This window comes from Misgurnus anguillicaudatus, chromosome 11 (assembly GCF_027580225.2).
Source record: "Misgurnus anguillicaudatus chromosome 11, ASM2758022v2, whole genome shotgun sequence".
NCBI lineage: Eukaryota > Metazoa > Chordata > Actinopteri > Cypriniformes > Cobitidae > Misgurnus > Misgurnus anguillicaudatus.
Window position 1 is genome coordinate 13,855,257 of NC_073347.2, and position 23,941 is coordinate 13,879,197.

General features: G+C 39.3%; 2 protein-coding genes across 8 annotated transcripts; one reads left to right on the forward strand and one right to left on the reverse strand.

The window, feature by feature from the left end:
* Positions 1-461: 461 nt before the first annotated feature.
* On the reverse strand, positions 462-16,610 carry alms1 (ALMS1 centrosome and basal body associated protein). Of its 3 annotated transcripts, XM_055170343.2 has the most exons (19): positions 16,428-16,609; positions 15,732-15,894; positions 15,344-15,461; positions 13,379-15,260; positions 11,820-11,979; positions 10,424-11,380; positions 9,565-9,683; positions 6,232-7,135; positions 6,028-6,135; positions 4,141-4,266; positions 2,729-3,534; positions 2,545-2,653; positions 2,238-2,462; positions 1,893-2,155; positions 1,648-1,807; positions 1,323-1,380; positions 1,180-1,236; positions 898-997; positions 462-770 (listed from the first exon to the last, which is right to left on the reverse strand). In XM_055170343.2, the coding sequence occupies exons 1-19, from the start codon at positions 16,461-16,463 to the stop codon at positions 726-728; spliced, it is 6,396 nt and encodes a 2,131-aa protein (XP_055026318.2). In that variant the 5' UTR covers positions 16,464-16,609; the 3' UTR covers positions 462-725. The 3 variants fall into 3 exon arrangements, with proteins under 3 accessions (XP_055026318.2, XP_055026320.2, XP_055026319.2); XM_055170345.2 differs by lacking the exon at positions 4,141-4,266 and having other exon boundaries at positions 16,428-16,610; XM_055170344.2 differs by lacking the exon at positions 1,180-1,236 and having other exon boundaries at positions 16,428-16,608.
* A 552-nt stretch (positions 16,611-17,162) lies between these two features.
* LOC129416190 (uncharacterized) lies at positions 17,163-23,908 on the forward strand. 5 transcript variants are annotated; one of them, XM_073873083.1, is made up of 19 exons: positions 17,163-17,352; positions 17,706-17,749; positions 17,864-17,942; positions 18,102-18,310; positions 18,395-18,478; positions 18,559-18,627; positions 18,745-18,945; positions 19,076-19,237; positions 19,399-19,480; positions 19,595-19,685; positions 19,793-19,934; positions 20,060-20,164; positions 20,264-20,354; positions 21,533-21,677; positions 21,762-21,836; positions 21,933-22,032; positions 22,265-22,374; positions 22,973-23,004; positions 23,077-23,267. In XM_073873083.1, exons 1-18 carry the CDS (start codon positions 17,325-17,327, stop codon positions 22,983-22,985), a joined length of 1,830 nt encoding a protein of 609 aa, XP_073729184.1. In that variant the 5' UTR covers positions 17,163-17,324; the 3' UTR covers positions 22,986-23,004; positions 23,077-23,267. The 5 variants fall into 5 exon arrangements, with proteins under 5 accessions (XP_073729184.1, XP_073729179.1, XP_073729180.1 ...); XM_073873078.1 differs by lacking the exon at positions 22,973-23,004 and having other exon boundaries at positions 23,110-23,908; XM_073873079.1 differs by lacking the exon at positions 22,973-23,004 and having other exon boundaries at positions 18,108-18,310; positions 23,110-23,908.
* The last annotated feature ends 33 nt before the right edge of the window (positions 23,909-23,941 follow it).

Here is a 23,941-nt window from a genome sequence, read left to right on the forward strand (position 1 = left end):
TATTAGGGACATTATTTTCAACATTCCACTTTTCTTATTTCGAATACTGTTTAGCACAACTAGTATGCAAATTAGGACGCATTAGGCATTTCTGTCCGTAGCAGATATAGGTTGGTAACAAAAACACTTGTCCGCATTTACTACACAAAGCCCTAGTTCACTGACAAACTGGGCAATATCGCAGGTGAAACGTCCGTGATAACAAATGCGAAATTGCACAGATTGTCAGTGAACTACAGCTTTATGGAAATCCGTACATGTCAGTAAATACATCTTGTCTGAGAGAGGGTAACATGTTGCCTATTTGTTTTGTTTTTTTAACTTAGGTGGGTAAAAAATGTTTCCGGTTTAATCCAGGTATGAAAGCAATGTTAAAATCAGTAAAAACACATTTATGCACTAATCACCCTAATATCATTATTATGCCCATATTTGAAGAATAAAGAAATACACAAGGGCCATTACAAACTACTGCTTATTTATTTGCTTTACAAAAATACAAAAATTCAGCAAAGACAGACATAATCAAGCTATTAAGTTTGCAACAATAGTAAAATCATAATACAATAATTTAACACTGCAACTCAAAAATATGTATAAGACAATATTAAAACTATTAAATAAAACCTCACACCTAAAAGCAGATCTCATACATAACCACACTCACATAAATACTGTAAAAAATACCCCATATAAACCACTGTAACAGCAGATTTCAGTTAAGGTCACTGCCATGGTGCTCTCCTCCCCAACACACGATTGGTAACTTTCTGCAAAAGAAAAACACAATGTATTCAAAGACAACCAAACTGTGTAACCTTGAAAAACAGTGTTTATTTAAAATCAGATTGGACTGGCCCATTTTGTATAACTAATCCTCTTGAACTGTGTACATACTTTGTTAAAGAGTTGAGCATTGAGGCGGTAGGAGCTGTACTCTGCTCGTCTCCTCTCTTCTTCCATTCTTTTTTGTACTTCCGGAAGTTTTGCATATTTCCTGATAAAAATCATCAGTTATTTGACATGGCACTAGTATCCACTTTAACTTTTGAAACTATTTATTATGAGGAATTTTGTATCTCTGAGGCTATGCTTGGACCTGAACTTGTACCTAAACACTTGCATGGTATATTTTCAAGCGTATTAACAAGCGTTCACACATACATAAGGGACTCCTACCTTCTGACTCTATCTGTTTTGTCTATTCTTCGACTGTGAGCTTTTTTCGCTGCTAAACTAAAAGAAGATGAAGGCGACACATATCAAGTTCTATTATGTTATATGTCTAGTAAATAATTGGCCTGGATGATAAAAATACTTACTGTTTGGATCGCTGGACCATCTCTCTTCGTGGAACAACTCGCTTACGGGGTACTGGAGCTGGTGAAAGGGCATTTTTAATATACTTATTTACATATCTAATAACTTAAGCTTTTAAAAATGTATAGTAAATTAAATTGACCACTTATATTACAAATGATAACATTACAAAATTAAATTCTATTTGCGACAGCTTGTATGTCTGTGCATGTGCCATGTATAATGAACATGGTGTTGAACATGAATGAATTATACTTTGAAAGGCTTGAATATCTGATTGTGCATGAGATGTTAAAGCACATGGAGGACATACTAGATTAAAGTTACCTGGTCTAAGTGGACGTGATGGTGCTGGGCAGCTGAAGAGCTCTTCTCTCTCTCTGTTAAAGACTGACTGTATCCTCCTCTCCTCAACCAGCAACTCCAACCGCTTCATTCGTTCTCGCGACCGAGACACAAACCCTGGCCGATAAAGTTCCAAGGCTTCCTGCAGTAAAAACCACTGATGTTATATCAAATTTACCAAAGTCAGATAGCAAAAACCCTCATATAACCGGCACCAAGTCACAAACCTGCAACGAAAGACGAACAAGAGCTGAGGACTTATCACTGCTATCACTCCCTATAGCTGTTCTCGATTCAATTGGCCTCTCTTGCTCTACTTGGATCTGTCTCTCTCGCAGTGGTTCTCTTATTGCTGGTTCTCTCCAGGGTCGGCTTTTGCTGTAAGGCTCAAACCAGGCCTTGCTTAAACAAGGCTCCGATTCACTCTGTGGCTGGTTTTCCTTTCGACCATCAGACTTCAACTCATCAGCTGATACAAACCATGACACACCTTAAAGAGATTGTAATATAGATCAGCGAGACGTAATGTATTAATTGTAAGATAGAAAAAAAATACACATGACCATATGTACCGTTAGGGTAACGGGTCCCAATGGGTTTGCTGCTAGAGTCCCTCTTCAGACCTGACAGAGTATGGGTGGGTTTAGCGGTCGACGTAGTGGGAACTGGAATTCCTTGAACACTCCGGCTAAGTGGATTTAACGTACGGGCATTACTTGAAGCACCAGGAGAGGGAAAGATGGTGCCTACGTCACGAGTGTGTCTGCGTGTGCCGTTTATCACAATTTCCAAATCACCTGCAAGGAAGGACATATTTCAGATCTTTCTGTTCATGTCAACAAGCATTTCTCTTTTTGTGACTATTCTTGTGTAACAGACCTGCTTGTACACTTTTGCTGAGCAGTTTGACCTTTGGTTTTTTAGTAGATGCATCTCTTTGAGAGGTAATGGAGATAGTGCTTGAAGACGACAAATAATCAGCAGATGCCTGAAAGAGATACAGACCTCTACTCACATGATTCTGTGAACATTCAGTATTTATTGAGGACAAGCAAAGCCTTACCGTGGAGTCATCCGTGCTGACGGTCTCTGTAGCAACGGACACAGCAGCGTGTTTTGTGCTGGGTTTCCTTCTGCCTATTTTCTGTTTATTGTGGAGTCTGAGCAAGCGTTCAGTGCTTGGCAGTCCTTTACTGGTGACACGCCGATGTCCGAAAACTCGGAGCAGTCGCTCTGTGTCAATGGTTGACAGGCTACTGCTTGTTTCCATGGACTCGTCTCTCTCAGCAGGACAGCGCCTCATGCTTTCTGGGTTCTCCTGCTTCTCAGCCCATGCTTGTCGTGAAAACTGTATTCTTTCCCTTGCTACTTCTTCCTCAGTTCTTAATCCTTCATCTTCATCACTCCTTATTTCACCTCCTCTACTGGTACTGTCTGGTTGTTTGACAGTTTTGTCTGTTGGAGTGGTACTGTGAATGAGACGAGACAGACGCTCTAGTCTATCAAGCAAAGAAGTGTCTCCATCATTTGTGGGTCGGGTATCTTCCACGCTCCATTTTTCATTGAAGCGACGCCAAAGTTGGTCCAGAGAACTGTTAATCTCTATACTAACATCATGTGGCCTTCTGTCCTGCCTGTTCTTGTTCAGTCCAGATGTTCTGATTGGTTGAGAAGGTAGATGCATGGTATGGAGGTTATGGAGGTGCAAATCATCTGTGCTGTAGTCTGCCTCCATGTGCAAAGGGACAAAATTATCTTCATCATCCATGTCTCTTTTAGAGACATCAGAAGCTTCAGGAGGAGGGCCGTTATATCGACCAGAGGTGACTACTGATTCACGAAGACCACTTTTAGACACACTGGAGGAGACTAAGAAGAGAGAGACAAATAAAGTGACATATTGATGTTTTATGTGTAAAGTCAACTGTCCTAGTAGGTGACCATGCCTGTGAAAACCCAGCTGAAGTCATTTTTTATGATTTACCATCCTATATAATGTAAAGACCATTCTGTAAAAATAAAACCATTATATCTTTAATATTGACTGAGTAAGATCATGTCAATGATTGAAATCAAACTTTGATGCTCCTCATTTCATTATTACATCATAAGACTTTAACCTGGATTTCACAGACAGGTCACATATTTTGTTCCTTTGAAAATAAAAAGATTCACCCAAAAAATACAATTTCTTACAATTATTTTTGTAATTGTCAAGTAACAAAAAACTACCCCTTATCTAAATCTGAAGTCACAGGTCAAATAGACTATACTGTACTTAAATTTTTTTACTATACTTGTAATTTTTTAAGTCAATAGTTACTAAATGCATTTAATGTATGGATTAAAGAATCTCTGTGAGCTTTGAGTTGTGTATAGAAGCAAGAAATTTTAGACATTTGGAAAGACATGAGGGTGAGCGGACTGCAATTAAATTTTATAAAATATACTCCCTTAAATTCATAAACATCTTACCTCTCTTTACACTTGACCTCTTACTGTAGATGCCTTCCTTATGTTTTGGCACAACTGCACTGTCTTCTAACTCTCTAGAGCCCAAAATTTCTATATTGAAGCGCGGTGGCACTGCGTCATCGGATCCTGTAAAGGGAGCGAAAGCATGAGCTGGATCAGGGAGTAATCGGATACTCAACCAGCACTGAGATAGTGAGCCCCAAAAGGGTTTGTTATGTGGATAAGAGGAGGCTTGTGTTGGTGGATTGCCTTTCTTTTGAACAAAGAGCATGAATAATGCAGGACTGTGTGTGAGAGTGTGAACCAGCTGCAAGACTCAGGGGGAGGGGCTAAAAAGCTGACAAAAACCAGCACAATTTTCACAATACATTGGCGCTCCTTGATGCTGAGAAAATATGGTGTGATAACTTGCTAAATGAAGCTATTTGCAATACAATAATGCTTTAAGTTTGCGGAATAAATTTGAATAATTTATAATAAAAACTAAAGTAGTTAACATGCATGTTTCACATTCATTCTGTAGGGCTGAGTATCAACAAGAATTTCGTGATACAATACATATCACGATACGGGGTTGCTGTGCAATATGTTGCAATACATTGCGGTGCTGTAAAGCGAGGAAATATATTGGGATATTTCCTCTGCTGGAAATATAACGAATCAACTGCCATCAATCTTGTATAATTTTTATTTAAAAAATATCAATATTGTTTTTTTTTTCATTTCTTTTCCTATTTTGAGAATCGATACAGTATTGCCAAACAAAATATTGTGGTTCTCACATGTATTGATTTTTTACACCCCTAACATTCTGGGAAAAGAAATCATCAATCTCTTAGTCTCACCTATCTCTCTGCATTGACCTAAAACTCTATGACTACTTGACTATATATACAAATAGTTATCAATTGTAAAATATAGTATATAAATACAAAACACATCAGGATCCCTCTAACAAAGTAGAAAAAAGGTTAATAAAGGTAATCACATGTTCCTCAACATTTACAGGGTTCCCACACCTTAGTTAACTTAAAATTCAAAGACCTTTCAAGGACTTTCCAGGTCCAATACCCTCAAATTCAAGGACTAATTGTGGGGACACATTTCAAGTGAGAGCAAAGTTACATTATGTTACCTTTAAAGATACATTTTTACAGTTCCCTTTCGAGGGAACTTGTGCTGCGTCACTGCGGTGACACTTTGGGGACGCCTCCAGGGGTAAGTGCGTCTGAATGTGTATATCAAATTCAACCAATGGTGAGGCTTAACGACAAAGACGGGGGACGCGGGAGCCAGGAAGTATATCACTATCTGAAATATTGCCAAAGACGGCGTTACAGGGACTCCCGAAGTATAGCAAGGGAGACGCAGCACCTCGTTCCCTTCTCAGGGAACAACAGTTACATACGTAACCAGAGACGTTTTTTATTTGTCAAACACAACTATGCAAAAAAGCATTTCGGTATGAATTCGCATACAGAAGATATAAGCATTTAAAGCGAACAATTTAGCACGTTTGCTTAAAAAGTCTAGAATTTTTATGATATTGTCCTACACTACACAGGGGAATAATATGTTTTTTTCCCAGAAAAATTCTTGCATAAAATAGATTTAAGCACTTTCTATGTATGTATATTATCAACAAATTTTCAGGGCCTTGAATTTTCCCCCCCCAGATTCACAAACTTTCAAGGATCTCAAGGACCCGTGGGAACCCTGATTTAGTGTCCATGTTTTGTAATGCTTCTGTTACACAATTATTTACTTAATGGACCACAAAATAATGATATGTAATTTAACATCAAATAAATATTTCAAAACACCAGATCTGGTTACATACAATGAATTGCCTAATAATGTGTTTAGCAGCAGCTTTCTGTGATATACCTGGATGGGAGCTCTCTATGGTTGTGTCAGAGCGATCTGGATCAGCTTGCTGGACATAGAACAGCTCGGAGCTACCATGAGGTTTGTAAGGCAACAGTGTAGGCACAGCTACATATAGTGCACATAGAGAAAAAACAAATCACTTTCATTTACCAACATTAAATTAACCTATTCAAATGATAGACACCAATACACATCATGTACCTGGTGCTTGGACAGTGAGGGTTCTGGATGTCCCCGTCAGCCTCTCAGTGGGAGTAATGGTTTGAGGGTATCTGGCTTGCAGGTGTGGATTGACTCTTCCTTCATACTGGCCTTCAACCAGTTCTTTGTGTTCATATGATCTGGCTTGATTTGATATTGAGTTTACATAAGTGAACCGCTGTTCATCTGTACTGCATGACATTAAGGAGGAGTGTCTTTGGGGCATGACATCTTTAAAGTTGTTCTGATTAGACAATCTGCTTGAGTGATATTTGACAGAATGGGACTGGTGTTCTGGTCTGGATGACTTATTGGGCGGGGCTGTGCCTGACAAAGCACTGGACATTATCTGGTTACTGCCAGTGACAATATAATCAACGTGAGAATCATTCTTTATAACATTCTCTTTGTTATCATCAGCTGTTACATCTTCATTCTCCTCTTTACGTTCGCCTCCACCCTCTATCTGTTTATCTTCTTCAGATACATTTGGGATTATGACTGATTGATGTCTCTGTTGTGGATAAGCTATTTCAAGATTAGTATCCATTTCTTTGTGGTGGACATTGTGCTGCAATGTCTCATGCCTGCCACCTAGTTGAATGGTATCTGTGATAGGGTGATCTGATGGGAACTGTGGAGAAGGAGTGTGTTGACTGGTTGCAATAGAAATAGAAGTTACAGACGGGAGGCTGAACCCCTCTCTGAGAGCAATCTGGTGAACTTTGGCTTCCAGATCCTGTTGTTTAGCGGTGTAATGCAAAACATTGGAGTCCAAAGGTTTCTGGATACCTCTCTGTAGCTGATCTGAGGCATGACTATCCGTGCTGCGTACAGCAACAAAACCTTTCCCAGATCCGGCACCAACACTGGACTGAGCGCTGCCCTCAGAATCTGAGCTCCACTGAAGAACAGAATGAGAGAAACAAAGAGCACATTGTGTTATATTATGGGGAGGATTTTGGTAAGTGATAGTTGTGAGTGGGAGGTACAAGCTCTGTGCAGAACATGAGTGCATAGAGAAAGTCACACAAACACACAGTGTCTTTACCTTGTGTACTCTGACAGGACTGTCCACAATGCAGTCTGCCGCACCAGAAACAAATCTCACATTATTTTACACTCAACATTAAGTTGATAAGGGAAAAAGTTGAAACATTGAACAGTCATTATTTACACTCATGCCAAACCCATATTCTGTGGTTTTATTTTACTTGTCTTTTTTTCTCTTTAGAGCACGACAACCCCTGAATATTACTGTATGAACTGTCAATGTATGGCACAGGCTAAATAAAAAAAATTACTTTTGTGTTTTAACAGCTTAAGTATTTGAAACAACATACAGGTCAGTAAATTACTTAAAAAATATTGGGACAGATTTGGTTAAAGGGTACATATTATGCCCATTTTTACATTTTATGTAGTATAATGGCGCTTTTCCATTGCATAGTACCCCATGGTTTGGTTTTGGTCGAGTCAGCTTACTTTTGGGAGTTTTTCCACTGGGTTACGTTCGTAGTACCCGATACTTTTTTGTTACCACCTCCGTCAGGGTTCCAAGGGACCCTAGCTAATACCAAAACGTGACGCAAAAACACTGTAGATCACTGATTGGCCGGAGAGAATCGTCACTACCAGGGTCATCGCTATAATGTAATAGATTACCTTTACCTTCATGCTAGTTTGCGCTCTAGTAAAACTGTTGTCATCTGTGCTTTGCTGTAAGTTCCCAAACTCCCTTTTAGCGATTAAAAACATCCACAGGTTGAGAATCAGGAACACCATACATTTTTTTCCAGACTTGCAGTTTGTGATGGCACATTTGGGACGCGCACGTATGCTTAAATGCAACTTAAATGAGGCTCAGCGGAGCCCGTCGACTGACGCCACGGGTGTTTGTACAGAAACTGTCATGTGAGACAGAGGTAGTGATAAACACAATGTGCAAACATCTATTTGTGGTGGTCAATTTTAATTTTTTGGCGGACTGAGGGGCCAGTCACACCAAAAGCGCTTTAAACGCTTGCAAACGCAAGGCGCGACGCACTCCCTTTTTAAAAAAAGAGCAGTGCGGCGCGGCTTTTCATATTGCTAAGCAACCACCGAGTCAGCTGTCTTGTCAATCAAATATTGAAGCGTGAGCGCTCTTTTGCTGTTAACTGTCATATTAGCAGAAACTTTAAAAAGAGGACGCTTGCTTTGACCTTGTTTGAGGGTGAGAGGTGCACAAACACGCAGGAGAGAGTGAGCGAGTGGAGTCCGGTTCTTCAAAGCAACTGTTAACTTCCCTCACCACAACGTAAGGCCCGCCTCTCCCCTCGTTCGATTGGACAATGGAAGACGCGAATGACGTCAGGCGCTTCTCCGCTCTCAGCGCTCCTTCAAAAACGCGCGCGCGGCAGGCGGCAGAAAACTGCAAGGCGCTCGGCGCGCATAAACAGCGCACAAACGCGCCCTGCCCATAGAATATCATTCAAAAAAGGCACCTGCAACTGCCATAAACGCTTTTGGTGTGACTGAGCCCTGAGAAATAACGTTAAATGAATGCATGGGAATGTACAACAACGCTCTCACATGTATGATGTCACAGCAGTAGGCAGCGCAAATATAACGACATGCCCATTATCCCTCCCACTCCAAAGTATTATTACTCGATGGAAAAGCTAACCAAGTGAGGTGAGTTGACTCCCGACCTGACCAAAACCAAACCGTGGGGTACTATGCAATGGAAAAGCGCCATTTGTCTCAGGTGTGCCTAGAATGTGTCTGTGAAGTCTCAGTTCAAAATACCCCACAGATCATTTCTTATATCATATATGTCCAAAATGTCACTATTTGGGAGGGAGCAAAAAAGCACTGTTTTCATGTGTGTACCTTTAAATGCAAATAAGCCACTACCCTCACTCCCTTACCAACAGAAAGTGAACATTTTTGGTTAAAAATAGATCTGATTCCTGTTAATACAGTCTGAGACAATGGTATATTTAGTGGCATAAGCGCTACAATGTGCTAACAGACATATTTAGATAAGATTTTGAGTAAAGTGAACCAGTCAGTAGTGGCTGTGGGCGGGGTTTTGTTTGTGTGATGTCACAAACAATAGCATAATAGCATGTCTAATGAGACTGCTTTGGTTTAACAGGGATTAAAAAAGAAGGAGATGGTGGATTTTTTTATTTCTAGGTTTGTGGTGTTCACACACTGCCAACACACAATTTTGTCCAAACTCTGGTAAAAGTGGATTTTGCATAATATGGGCCCTTTAAGACAAAACACTGACGTCCACTGAACGAGCACCAGTAGATCTAGTTAGTCCAGCGTGTTGGGCGTTACCTTGGTGTGTTGGGTGTTCAGCAGAAGCTCTCTTTTGATGTCTTCGATTCTCTTTCTGTCTTCAGGATTCAGTTCTAAACTTTCACATTGACGACCAGAAACCTTCATTAGGATCCATTCTTAAAAAAAAGAGACAAAATGCAGTCATCATAATAAAACTAATAACTTTCAAATCATTAGAAAAAAACCTATTCAAGAAATGTACTACTGGTTTGCGTCAAATATCAAATATTTAAAATCCCTGTAGTTGATAATTGTATACCTTAAAACTAATTTTTGAGGATCATAATAGCATATCTAAATTGTCTGTAATAATTTCTTCATGTCTTAAAATAGCTTGATGTAACTCTACTACACCCTTGCTTCATTCAGTATACGTAAATCTATGAATATTCTAATTAGTCTATGCAGCATATATATCTATGGCTCAGACTGCCCAATCCACTCGTTTAACTTTGTTGGCAATTTTAAACTGCAATTTTAGGAAAAAAATACTCAGGAATGGTGCTGAATTTGCATATGGTTTATCTTAAAGACAGGGTGCATGATTTTTGAAAAACACTTTGGAAAAGGGAGTCGAGCCAAGTACTAAAACACACTTGTAGCCAATTAGCAGTAAGGGGCGTGTCTACTAACCGACATCGTTGCCTGGGTTGCATATGTGTGGGGCGGGTCTATCAAAAGAAGGTCCAGATTCTATTGGGGTAGGGCGTGTTTTGTTTAGGTGATTTCAAATGTCAACATTGACTTTTAGAGATCATGCACCCCGCCTTTAAACTAAAGCATTTAAAAAACACCACATAGACATATAAAAAAAGATTTACACCATAGGGTAACTTTAAAGAATGTAATGGTGTACCTCGTGCACGGCTATCTTCTGGGTCAGCGGTGCTTGGCCGGCTTGTAACCACAGAAACCGGTGACTCGCTCTGCAGTAGTTTGGCAACTCTGGCAGCCAATGAACTGTCACTGCTGCTGTCACTGTCAGCTGAGGAATGGGATAAACTACTCTCACAAGAGGCAACAACAGTATTTTCAGTCTTCTCCTGGTTCTGAGAAACATTTCCTGCCATTAAAGGAGCATTCATCTGCAGGGCTGACTGCGGTGCAGGTTGCTTCACCTTATCTGGGTCTGCAGCACTGCAGCCTTCGGGCTCAGCCCGTCTTGGGGTCACGCAGAGGTCACGTGACTTCAAACTTTCATCTCTGCTCAGAGAGAGGGCATCAGGCCCTGTAGTCACTGAGTCGGTCTGTGTGGCCTGTTGATGTGCCTCCCGTGAGGATGAAGAGCTTCCCTTTAAAGCCGAGTCGGATGAGGAGCGAGTCAACAGCAAGGAAAAGTTGCCACCAGCTGATGGTGAAGAGACATTGTGACTGTTTCGACCTAAAGAAACAAGCGAAGTGTCACTCTCTGAGAGGCGATGTGAGCCGGGAGAGGACGTCAGAGAGGATCGACCAGAGACGAGGCTTTCTGCACGCCCAAGCAAAAGTCTGATTTCATGCAGTGTGCCAGAGCCCACAAAAGAATCGTCCTCCTTTACTTCCTCTCTGGGCACAGGAGGAGCCAGGGAATCTGGGCTGAACTGGTTTGAGAGGCCAAAGCTACCTTCACTTTGTGGAGCATCAGAATGTTGTAGGTTTGATGAAGGATGTAATGTTGAATGAAGTCTTGGTGGAGTATCTGATCGACTCAATATCGTCCCGACACTTGTTGTTTGACCTTGCTCATGCACTGACAGGTGGTGTGTGACAGAAGCACTGGAGTCAGTTGAGACTTGACTGGAACTGGAGAATGCCTCCTTATGAGGACTGTCAACTGCACACAAATAAAGTAAACATAAGGCATTAAAGTCCCTGTAAAGTAATATATTAAATGTGTTCTGAGTTTGTCACACCACAGAAAAATGTGTTATTAACAACCCAACCAAATTCATTTGGGCTAAATGCCAAGTAAATAAAACAAGTTATCAAAATCGTAGAAAAACAGGGAGCACTCTCTGCTTTCAAAAGGTGGCCTGCCTAGAAATCCTGAACTAAGAAATGGTTGAAAAACTCAACATCTGCAATTCAGTACTACATATTTTACAGTCTTTGTGGCATGTTTCAGCAAAACATTCATTGCTAACATTTTATGTGTTTCGAAAATTTACGAGATTGACCTTACAGGGACTTTAATGTGACCAGCAGCCACGCTCAAATATTAAATACTTAGATAAAACTTTTACAGTGCAGTATGTCATATGTCTTTGGCTCACCTTCAGATTGACGTGTGCTTTTTGTTGGCGTTCCAATGGAGCCTTTGATAGTGCATAGGTCAGTGGGAGAAAATTCAGGTTCTCTGATTGGGCCTCCACGAGTAAATGGATTTAAGATTGTTGAAGGTGATTGATCGATTCCCAGGTTTAGGAGGTACAGCTATAGAGATATTAAAATACAATGGTATTAGTTCATGTAATGTCATATTTTAAGTCAACTACTAACTACTGGCAAAATGTAACACATTTAAGATTTCAGCAAATGAAGCATCAAAGTTTGAGTTCACATTGATTTCAATCTTTGACACGACCTTACCCAGTCAATATTAAATATATCAAGGCTATATTTTTACAAAATGTTCTTTACATTATGTAGGATGATTTTAAAGGGACATTCTACTTTTTATGAAAATATGCTCATTTTCCAGCTCCCCTAGAGTTAAACATTTGAATCTTACCATTTTGGAATCCATTCAGCTGATCTCCAGGTCTGGCGCTAGCACTTCTAGCATAGATTAGCACAATCCATTGAATCTGATTAGACCATTAGCATCGCTCTAAAAATAACCAAAGAGCTTCGATATATTTCTTATTTAAAATTTGACTCTTCTGTAGTTACATCGTGTACTAAGACCGCAGTAAATTAAAAGTTGCGAAAATAGTCCCCTGCTATTAAAAGTAACCATGGGGACTATTTTCGGGCAGTGCGTAATATCACTACGCCTGCTGCAGCCATGTTACGGCAGCAAAGTCCTTGATTATTATGCCAGAATGAGAGTATAGTTCCTAGCCGTATCAGCCTAGAAAATTGCAACTTTTAATTTTCTGTCAGTCTTAGTACACAATGTAACTACAGAAGAGTCAAGTTTTCAATAGGAAAAATATTGAAACTCTTTGGTTATTTTTAGCACGTTGCTAATGGTCTAATCAAATTCAGTGGATTGTGCTAAGCTATGCTAAAAGTGGTACCACCAGACCTGGAGATCAGCTGAATGGATTCCAAAACTGTAAAAATCAAATGTTTAAAGGGGGGTTTAATGGTATTTCAAGCATTTTGACTTATTAACACAGTTATAGAGTTGTTTCCTCATGCTAAACGTAGGCTAAGTGTCAAAACAGCAGTTGGGCGTGTTTCAGAGTATTTCTGTGCCGAATGCACTTCGCCAGGGTTCGTACAAGTTTCGGCTAGTTTTTTTCGATTACAGTTCTAAAATTTCACATTTTAATTAAACAAACCATTCAATTATACAAAGTAGTGATGATGCCTTATTTTTTCGTACGTTATCGGAAAGATTCGGTAAAGCTAATCTTTCTTTTATAAATCTGATTAAACTAAAGACTCTTCAGAGATATAAAGGATGTCATACTACCCCAGTTTGTACCCCATACTACCCCAGATATAAAGGATGTCATACCCGGACCCCAGTTTGAGAACCACTGCTCTAGAGGAGCTGGAAAATGAGCCTATTTTTTTTTTAAAGTGGAGTGTCCCTTTAAGGTTATATTTTTCACAAAATATTCTTTATAACATTTACTAGAACATTACTGTGTTAACTTACAGGGATCCTGTCTTCAATGTTGAGTTCCCTGGATTGGGGAGGAGATGCAGGTCTGGAAGTCCAGTAGGGTGCATAATTATCAACCTCAAGACTCATTATAGATGAAGCAGCTCCTACTGATGCCCTCATATTCTGCTCAGCAATGCCACTGCCACGAGAACTGGAGAGAGTGCTGCTCATGTTGAAACTTGATGATACATCACTAAAGCGACCAAGACTGATGAGAGGGGAGGGATTGACGGAGCTTTTATCCCCCAAAGTAGCTGAAGTATTATTCCTTCCTTCACCCCTACCTAAAGGTAAGGATGATGGGTTGCTCAATGATTTGGTAGCTGAAATGATGTCATCAGCTTGTGCTACTGGAACTTGCGGACTGTGTGAATCTGCATTTCTTTGGATGGAGGTTACTACAGAGCTCATCGAGGAGTGAGAATGATTGACACCTGCACCAATTACATCCACCCGACGGGGTGAGCCACTTCCAGACAAAGATGAAGAAGTAGGTGCTTGAGTAAATGGAGGCTGGCGCATATCTTGAGAAACTGTGTGATGGACTGATTCAGATATTGCATCTTGTGATTTGTTCTTCTGGGGTGGCACACCATCAAATCCCTTTAGTGCCAAATTGTCATAAAATGACCTGCTGGGACTTTGATTAGTTGTCCAGGCATCTACTTTTTGTAAGTAGCTCAAACTGGGAAGAGACTGTACTCTCCCAAGAGCCAAATGAGAAACCTGATCTTTCATCTTTGTACCAGAGTAAAAAGACTGACTGTCTGGGCTAGGTGAATCAAAAGCAGGTTGACCTAAAACAGGGATGGGTTCTTTAGAGTTGGTGTGTGTATGCACTGTTTGGGTAGTTTCTAAGTCTAATGAAGGTCCCCTAGGAACTTTTGTTTGAGGACACGTGGTTGAGGAATGTTCACCCACAACACTTAAATCCAATGAAGGTATTAGGCCCATTTTGCTATGACTTTCTTGAGATGATGTAGCTACAGAGGAAACAAGTTCCTCTTGGGAATGTACAAGAGAAAGTTTGGTCAATGCTGGAGGGGGTCTGACAAAGGGTACCGCAGGGGTGGACTGAGACACAGGATGGGCGCTCAGGAATGACCCATCTGCTGCTGTTAGATTACCTGAGCTCCATGCCACTCTCTGCAGGCCTGGGAAGTGCACACCACCTGCACTGGCCGGTGTGACATATAGTCCGCTTCTGTTCTCACTATGGTGTCTACTTCCAGAGATTGAGCCTTTATTTATCTCAGACAGAAGCTGATCACGAAGACGGTCAGCTGTTCGATGTGAACGCATCCGAGAATCGCGAATAGTAATGTTTGACGCGTCTGAACTTGTTGTCCTCTGATATGAAGAAGATAATGAGCCTCCTTGTGGCTGCTCTCTGCTGCTAGATGGCATAGACTGCAATTCCCCTTCAACAGGAGTGCCAGGTGCAGGTACATTTGTTTGACCTAATTGGCTTTCAGTTGTATTTGGCTGATTTGAGGCAAGATCAGGCTGATTGCGAACAGTCTCAGAAGCAGAGGAAACAGCACTACTGCCTATTACGACAGACAGTCCTGCAGGCCGCTGAGAGGCACTCTCCTCTTCTCCTTCCATATGTCTGTCAATGTTGTTCTCAGCTTCACATAAAGCATCCCCTTGTTCTTCACTTTCCTTGTAATGGTCTCCAGGTGACAGGCTGTGCTGGGAAAGTGAACAGCAGCTAATTTCAGCCTCAGACAGAGCTGCAGGTGCTTCTAAAGGATGTTGGGACAGATTGCCCTGGTCATGAGTAGTCTCATGAAGGTGGGAGACATCAGCTGCACTGACATGTGAGATCCTGGGACACCTCTCAGAGATAACGGAGAGGTCAGGAAATCCCCTGCATGCACATACAATGAAGAAGATATATATACAAATGAATAAAAGAAAGAAATTCCCCCCCAAAAGAAAGAAAAACAGTACCGGAGTTGAACAAATTCTGCATCTGTATGATGAAAAAATGTGGAGTCAGAAAAGGGATGGGATTTGTCCAAAGAGGGCAGCAGAGCAAGTGCAGGTGATAGCTGACTATCCTGAAATTCTAAAAAAAAAAAAAGAAAGAAATTGATTTAATTGATGTGATCAACATATGGTCTATATTATGTAAAAACAAAAAAAAGTTAACTTGCACAGACATTTAGATATAAACCACTACAATGGAAATGCTTGTGTTTTTCAAAACAACTTTATTTTTTATAATTAATATTAACTTATCATTTACATAATTAAGTTTATTTTATGATTTAGTTATTTTTCATCAATCAAGCACTTTTTGACCCAATGAATGTATACATAAACGTGATTTGCATACCTAGTAGTTGTAAAGTCCCAGATCTGTTTATCAGGAGCTGTGCAACTGAATCATGTGTGTCACTTGATGGAATTCCAACATTGTCAGGATCTGTGCATTGTCTGGAAGCCTCTAAATTGTGCATATTTTGTCCATGCTGCAGACTGGGAATCTCCGCAGAGATCTGGAAGAGTAAACACGTGTATTTGTTAATAGAAACACAAACGCATCCTGTATTATGTGCTTTTATTTTGATTCTCCCAGGGAATGTCACATAATGTTTCACAACAGATTTTTGGGGTTTAGTGCAGAGAGCTAAACAAGCACTCTACCTCTTTGTGACGGTACTACTGATTTGCGTGTAACTGTAACTGTTACCCACTTAGCCTGAGCAAGGCAGCTAGCAGAGAAACCCTAGTTAAGTACTAGAAAAGTGACAAAACGTGTTACGCGTTTTAATAAAATGTTGTCGTGATTTTGGTTCAGACTTTAATAAGTACCCACATGACCGCGAGCTGGCATTTAAACAGCCATTTAACAGCTAACTTTGTGTACTAGTCACTTGTTGCCACGCAATGATTGTAGCAACAAGATTGTCTCGTTTAGGGAACTAAGACCGGTCATGTAAAACTGATATTGCAGAATAAACCACGCGATTAACGACATTAATAATTTTCTATAAACAGTTTAAATGCTTTGCAATTCCCAAACACTTACTTTGTTTACGTTTGCAGCATCCTCCTCTGAATCCATGTTGTGCTAGTAGCCGCAGACGTTAACGCGCATGCGCACTAGCAGGATTTTGAATCAAAAAGAAACTGATAAAATGTAAACGGTCACAAAAACAAAAATATTATTTTGAATAAAGTCTCTTAAATAATTTAAGACACACGAACTCCATTGCCACACAAGTTTCAGTTAAATAAACAATAGGGAAAGTAGCTCTGCGCGCACAATAATGACGCTGTTGCTATGACAACTTGTAAAGCCCGCAATGCTGCGCGGGAAATCCATTTTTTATGCATGCATGTCATATTCAAGTCCATAATACAATTTACTTCATGATCATCACATGCCTATGCATTGCTTGTTGTTACTACTATCATATGAGCAACTTCCAGGAACCCTTGAATAACATAGAAGATGAGTAACCCACATACATGTCATGTACCCTAACTCTTTTCACATAATTAAAACATTTTTATAATGAGATATAATGAAAATATTTTCATTATAATCTTCATAAAATGAAGATTCCCTTTCTAATATGCACTAATATGTAAAAAGATGAAAATGTATTTGCATTTCGTGGTATTTTTATATTTAACTTACCTACTGTATAATACATACGATATTTACTTTTTTTTTTAGAAACATTCCATTAATAAGGTCTTTTTTTAAATCCTAATCTTTTACCACGTGGTCTATTACGCATTTTACGCAGCCGTCAAATGCGCATGCGTGTGAGCGGCACATCTGTGTGGAAAGGTGGAGAGAGGAATCACGACAAAACAACGAGTCGGAGGAATGTTAAATAATTTAGAAGTTACCTAATTTGCGCATATAGTTTATACTTTAGATTCCGTTATCGCGATTAAATATATATTCTTTATAATGTCTAGGAAAAACCAATACGGCCCGGGTAAGTTTTGTGTATGTACTGGTTTCATGACGTCTTTTCAAACTTTTACCAGCCGAGCACATGTAGCCTCGATAGCAATCTGAAGACTTCTAGTTTAGCCTTGTTAAATTGACTTGTTTTTTTAATAAGCGCTGATTATTAATGTAAATTCTACATAAGCTGTTGAGTAAATCGCCTGTTTCTAGTGATTCTTATTGTTTGTGTAAATGTATTTGTTTTAGGTTTTGTTTCACGTTCTTTCACATTGTTTTTAAAGAGGAGACGTGTATTAATCACAAGGCAGTATTGTTATTCGTGTGTCCATGTAAGGCCTGTTTAAACTTCCAATGCTGTTTTTCCATTGACTCTCACAGAGTACTTCCGCATGCGCAATGATCCGCATCTCGTGCGCAGACACGTAAGTTTTGTTCTGCAGTGAGTCATTTCATTTGTTTATTATATTGCCAGAAAAATTCTGACAATTTAGGGTCCACATGTCTCATGTTTTCTGCTGATGTTCTCTCATTTTTAGGAGGCTATGGTAGATTTGATGAACAATAGACCTTCCAGCAACGACTTATTAGATGCTCTAAGCTTTGGTTATGGGTTTGGTAAGATGTCTTAAACTTTCTCACACATGCAATACTTTTATGGTATAGGGTTAGGGTTATTTACTTGCCCTCATGCCATCCCAGATGTGTATATTACCTGATTTTTTTTTATTTTAGTACCTTTCAGTTGATAAACCAAGTTTTGTTTTTATTTCACAGTTCCAGTTCCACAGCTGGATCACTTTTCACCTCGGTTCGTGCAGTATGGAGAGTCATCGGATGATGATATTTATTACGATGATTATGATGATGATGATGATGATGATGATCACAAATGTGCCGTGCATGCAGGCAACAGTTACTGTGGCTTTTCCCGCAACTTTCTTGACAGAGGCCTGCCAAAGCCATCCAAACACATAACTCCTGAGGTTTGTTTTAAACACTTGTGCTTCACCCCAACCCTCTGGTGACTTTGTGCGATGTTACTTTATTAACTTATATTTTTTTCCTAGGAGGCAGCAAAAAATGCAAAAGAACTTGTGGATGAAGAAGAAAAACTTAAAAGAAAAGCAGAGAAGAAAAAGCAGAAAAAAATGGTGAGCATGCACAACATTTTTTTTACCTGTTTGTCATAAGCATGAATGTTTTAAGAGATTCCTTTTATAAAATATCACAGAGACAAAAAGAGAGACGCCGTCTGGAAAAGTTAGAGAAGGAAAATGCAAATAAAGAAAAAAACAAATCGGTGAGTGAAATGTTGTTCATTCTTTGCATAGAGTAGTTATTAAGCAAAACTATGCTGATGCAATACATTTATCATTGTGTAGTCTACGTGTTTAGTTTTTTTTATCTTTGCTTCAAGGTACAAGTTGACCCTGGACCAGAAAAGACCAAACATGCAGAAAAAGATACAAATGAAAATAAAATAAAACACTGTAATTGTTCGTCCGTACCTCCTGACCCTCCCCGTACCACAGCAGCTGAGCAGATAAGTGATGAGGAGGAGGAGGAGGATGATGACGAGGATGAAGATGAAAAAGAAGATTCAACAACTGAACCAGAGGTTGTCTTGTGGTGTTAGATCTTTGAATCAATGTTTCTTGTTATTTACAAGTAAAATGCTTATACAATGCTGTAATACTTGTGGTGTGTACTCTGCGGGATGTTCATGACTTTTTTTGTGTGTTTCTTAGGAGCTTGACATGAATAGCTGCTTTGTGTCAAATGCAGCAGCCAAAGCAGCAGCCATCGCAAAGCGTAAACTAGAGCAAAGACCTTATAAAAAAGTTGCTCCAGCAAACTCAAACAAACAGGATGGGTCGGAGCAGAAAGGAGTCACAAAGCCACAAAAACAGGTTGGAACAACAAAAGTATGGCAGGAGAATAAATAAAAATTTGGGAATTTAATTTTTTTTTCTATTTTTTAGTAATCTTTTGCGATTTCAATTTTTTACAACCAAGTGTTGACTTGTTTTACTTCGGCATAACATTAGATTGTGTGCTCTTATTTCTCCAGACTGATGATGATAAAAAGGAGGCGGAGTCAGAGGAGGCTGAGGATGCAAATGACTTCATTACAAAAAGTGTGGAATTTGCAGGTTTGTGATCGGAGGCTGTGTGGTTTTAGTGAGGTTTTTCTTTTAATCATGTTTATAATCGTTTAATAGGCTGTTTAGTTAATGCACTTCATGTTCTTCATTACTCTCCTTTAGTTCTTGGTAACCAGTATGCAGCCAAAGGAAACCTTCACATGGCTGTGAAATATTTTACAGAAGCTATAAAGAATAACCCTAAAGAGTATAAGTAAGAGTCTATGTCACCAATTTAAGTTACAGCAATAACTCCTCAGTAGAGTTTAGTGATGCTGTAAGTGAGCAAGTTTTTTTTTAGGGGTTACGTTTTCATTGCAGGTTATTTGGGAATCGTTCCTTCTGCTATGAAAAGATGCGACTGTATGCGAAAGCTTTAACGGATGCTGAAATTGCTCTTTCAATGAATCCCAAATGGATCAAAGGACTTTACAGAAAAGGCAAAGCGCTTGTTGGACTAAAGGTTACACATCATCTGCCAGTCTCGCATATTTTCGACATTCAAAATGACATCATACAGATTAAAGATGCATATGCCTTTTTTAATTTTCTTTTCTTTTAATTATGGTTATTTTTTCCATCTGTTAGAAATATTATGATGCCAGACTGACTTACAGTGAAGTATTAAAACTAGACCAGACATGTAAGGATGCAGCTGAGGAGTTGATGAGGGTGCAGATCATGCAACTTATGGTGAGTCAATGACAATGTTTTAAATGGTCTGAATAAGTATATCAGTAGATATAACTCCGTTTTATGTTGTTCATCTGTATTAAAATGGTTTTCCAACAGGAATTAGGATTCACTAAAGAGCAGAGTTCAAATGCCCTTATTATTCATGGAACTGTAGAAAAGGCCTTAGAAGGTCTCACTGGGATACAAGGTATGATTTTTGTTTTTGCCCTGGGAAGTTTTTGAAAATATCCATACATAGATACAGGTCATTGAAAGCACTTGAATCTATTTTATGCAAGAAGTTTTCTGGAAAAAAATCAATATTCCTTGTGTAGTGTAGGATAATATCGTAAAATTCTAGACTTTAAGCACACGTGCTAAACTATTCGCTTTAAATGTTTATATCTTCTGTATGTGAATGTTGATTAATACCAAAATGCTTTTTTGCATAATTGTGTTTGACAAATGAAAACGTCTTGGGTTACGGATGTAACTCTTGTTCCCTGAGAAGGGAACGAGACGCTGCGTCTCCCTTTCCATACTTCCTGCGTCCCTGTAACATCGTCTTTGGCAATATTTCAAATAGCGATATACTTCCTGGCTCCTGCGTCACCCTGTCTTTGTCGTTAAGCCTCACCATTGGTTGAATTTGATATGCACATTCAGACGCACTTACCCTTAGAGGCGTCCCCTAAGTGTTACCGCAGTGATGCAGTGTGTGTTCCCTTGAAAGGGAACTGTAAGAATGTGTTACCTTTAAAGATACAATGTAACTCTGCACTCACTTGAAATATGTCCCCACATTTAGTCCTTGAATTTGAGGGCATTGGACCTTGAAAGTCCTTCAAAGGTCATTGAATTTTAAGTTTACTAAGTTGTGGGAACCCTGACTATACTCTGGGCTTTAAGAGTAATTGAATCTGCTCAAAAGCGTGTCCAGGGCTTATCTGATCCTAAATTGTAAATATTCCACATAATAGACAAATGTGTATGCAAGCTGTAAATTGTCATATGGAACGAAATGATACCCAATCAGAAAGCGAGCTGATGTCCAAACCCTAACCGCAGTCATTGCACAGTCCATAGTTAGATTGACATCCGAGATATAAAAAGCAGTTCATATAGTATTATCGCCATTTCTTCTTGCCCATCATTTACCATGTTTGTTTGCTCTGAAGTGGCGTTTGGCTATGAGAGACTTTGCGAGGGTTCCTGTGTTCTCAGTTGAGACTTGCGTTGTTTGTCAAAGGAATCGGTTGAGGTGTGGTGTGCCGTCATGATTGCATAGCAGCACTTTACACACTAATATAGCAAATACTGTTAAATTGTTTTTCCCTCATGTTTGTGTGACTCAGCCTTTATTCACTTTGATTTCGTTTTGTCCAGCTGTTGCCCCTGCACCCAGGGAAAGTGAATTTATGCCCGTGCAAAGAAACTCAAGAGCAGAAGCTAAATTCCCCCTTAGACCTGTTACTCAGAATCAGCCTAGACCCAATATGCCAGCTCCTGCTGCATTTACTCCTCAGCCGCGGTAAGCCACACCAGCACACATTCATGCAATTCTTTCACTTTAAAGCTGAATTAATTCTAAAGTCTGACTTTTGTTTTTAATCAGGGAGCTGTTCCCTGTCTGGGTTGGAGATCTGGTGCCTTCTATAACTGGAGAAAAACTTTACGAGTTATTTAAATCGTTATTGAACTTAATTTTTTATGTTGTAAAGTGATGCCCAATTTGACACTGGTGCAGTGTAACTGACTTGTGCATATGCATACTTGTTTTTGACAGGGCTGGGCCAGTCCATAATGTAAGAGTGTTGCCTGCCAGATTCTGTGCATTTGTTAACTACACGAGTAAGGAGGACTGTGAGAGAGCCATTCGAGATTTACATGTAAGTGTGTGTGTTGGGATTGGTTAACTGTTAGCTGAGAGAACCTCATAGTTTATAGTTGCCAATCTGGGATATTTGCTCAGGAAAAAAATGCTCCATTGTGTTACAGCGGTGAGGCACAAATTTTGTTTGTTTAATTGTGGAATGTTGGGAGTGTATATGATAAGACTACCATTGTCTGGAATCTCTGGATATTGTAATTATGGGAAAAACTTATGTTTGTGGCATGCATGGTTATCGAATTGATGGGACAGTTCTAGTGGTTCGTTATCCAGATAGAATACATACACATCTTGGAGTGTCCAGATCTGCATCTACAGAGTCCTCAGGCAAGAATGGGTGAGTAAACCTGTAATGATTATGTATTAAGTGAATTACAGCTTTATTGGAAATGTTATACAAGGATATTAAACTTTTTATGCAGGCATAAGCATATTAAATTAAACACTTAGATGGCTATTGATGAATATCAGTCATGTGACATTTTGCGTTATTCCAGTTGCCTACCGTCATTTTGAGGACCTATCAAAACCAGTAGGCTACTGACACGCATTGGCTAGCTTGCTACGATTTGCGGATTTCTTATCTTTTACTGTCTATGATTTTCACGGATATGGGAAATGGCTACGAAAGACAAGATTTCGCACCTCGACTGTCATGAAAAGAAACGCTTCTTTAAAAAAAATCTTGGTTTGGGTGTGATGCCTACTCGAACGCCAAAACAACCAAAGTCAGTTGTTCAAAACGTTCTTTTTAGTAAACTCTGTGTACACAAACAATGTTCTCAATGCTCGAGTTCACGTGTAGAGACACAGGTGATAGATACATCGAGCAAAGTATCATGTTGTGTCAAGCCGCCTTAGTGTTGTAAAAATAGCAATTTTGATGCTCACAACATATTAAAGGCATAATTCTAGTTTTTTGGCGACCACTTCAGGTACTCAAAATGACGGAAGACAAGTTTGAGATGTGAGTGACGTCAGCTGATATTCATTAATACACTATTAGATACAGTATTAGGCCACATCATTATGTTGTTAGTAATTTCATATTTTTAATCTCATTTTCTGTCAGCAAACAACCTGATGAATGTTATTTTTGGAGGACAACTGGCTGCATTAAGAATCGCTGCACTTATCGACATATACCAGAAAACAAGGGCATTGACCAACATAAAGCGAGATCACACTATTGATTCACTGGGATTTATCCAAATAAATGCATTTAAACCCACTTAACATCTTGGATGTGGTAAAAAACAATTTTTAGCAAGTGCTTCAAACACTGATTGTGGGCCAGATTATATTTTTTGTTTAGCCATTCTAAATACCCTTTTGTTTAAATATTCTTGTTACTGGTTTAATAAACCAGATTGAGGAGTTGGGCATTTGTACAACAGGTATGGTGGCTGTGATTATTGTCCCACAGAGTAATACAAACCCTTTTACTAAAATGTCAGTATTGGTTTTAAATATCTTAAGTTTGATCTGGAGATCATACTATTTTTAAGGCTGTCACAATTTTATTTTATATTAGTTCTTGAAGAATCGCTCCACAATTCATTATTTGTTAATGGAAAGAAGTTGTGAAATGCTGTAATTCGTGTTTATAATGACCCTGTCTGAGGCTTAATACCAAAAGTGTTGTTACATTTGAGACATTATTTTGGCATTAAAATGGCATTCCAATGTGTAACATGGAGATAACATGCTGCTTGCATATCATTCAAAACCCCTGATGCATTTGCAGTAAATACTACCTGCTGTAATGTTGACAATTTAGCAATGCGGGAAAATGTGCGTTGTTGAAATAGATATCAGTACAAAATGTCACAACAATTGCATATATTAAACTCTTTTAAAAACCTGATAAATGTATTATTTTCTTCCTGAAAAGCACTTAAGTT

Excerpts from the sequence above, each read along its gene's own strand:
- alms1 (XM_055170343.2), bottom strand. The coding sequence starts at position 16,463 with ATGGATTCAGAGGAGGATGCTGCAAACGTAAACAAA. Across the intron at positions 2,156-2,237 it reads TGGGACCCGTTACCCTAACG|GTGTGTCATGGTTTGTATCA; the intron begins GTACATATGGTC and ends AATCTCTTTAAG. Across the intron at positions 1,381-1,647 it reads ATCACGTCCACTTAGACCAG|CTCCAGTACCCCGTAAGCGA; the intron begins GTAACTTTAATC and ends CCCTTTCACCAG.
- LOC129416190 (XM_073873078.1), top strand. The coding sequence starts at position 17,325 with ATGTCTAGGAAAAACCAATACGGCCCGG. Across the intron at positions 21,837-21,932 it reads CTTTACGAGTTATTTAAATC|GGCTGGGCCAGTCCATAATG; the intron begins GTTATTGAACTT and ends TGTTTTTGACAG. Across the intron at positions 22,375-23,109 it reads GAGTCCTCAGGCAAGAATGG|CAAACAACCTGATGAATGTT; the intron begins GTGAGTAAACCT and ends ATTTTCTGTCAG.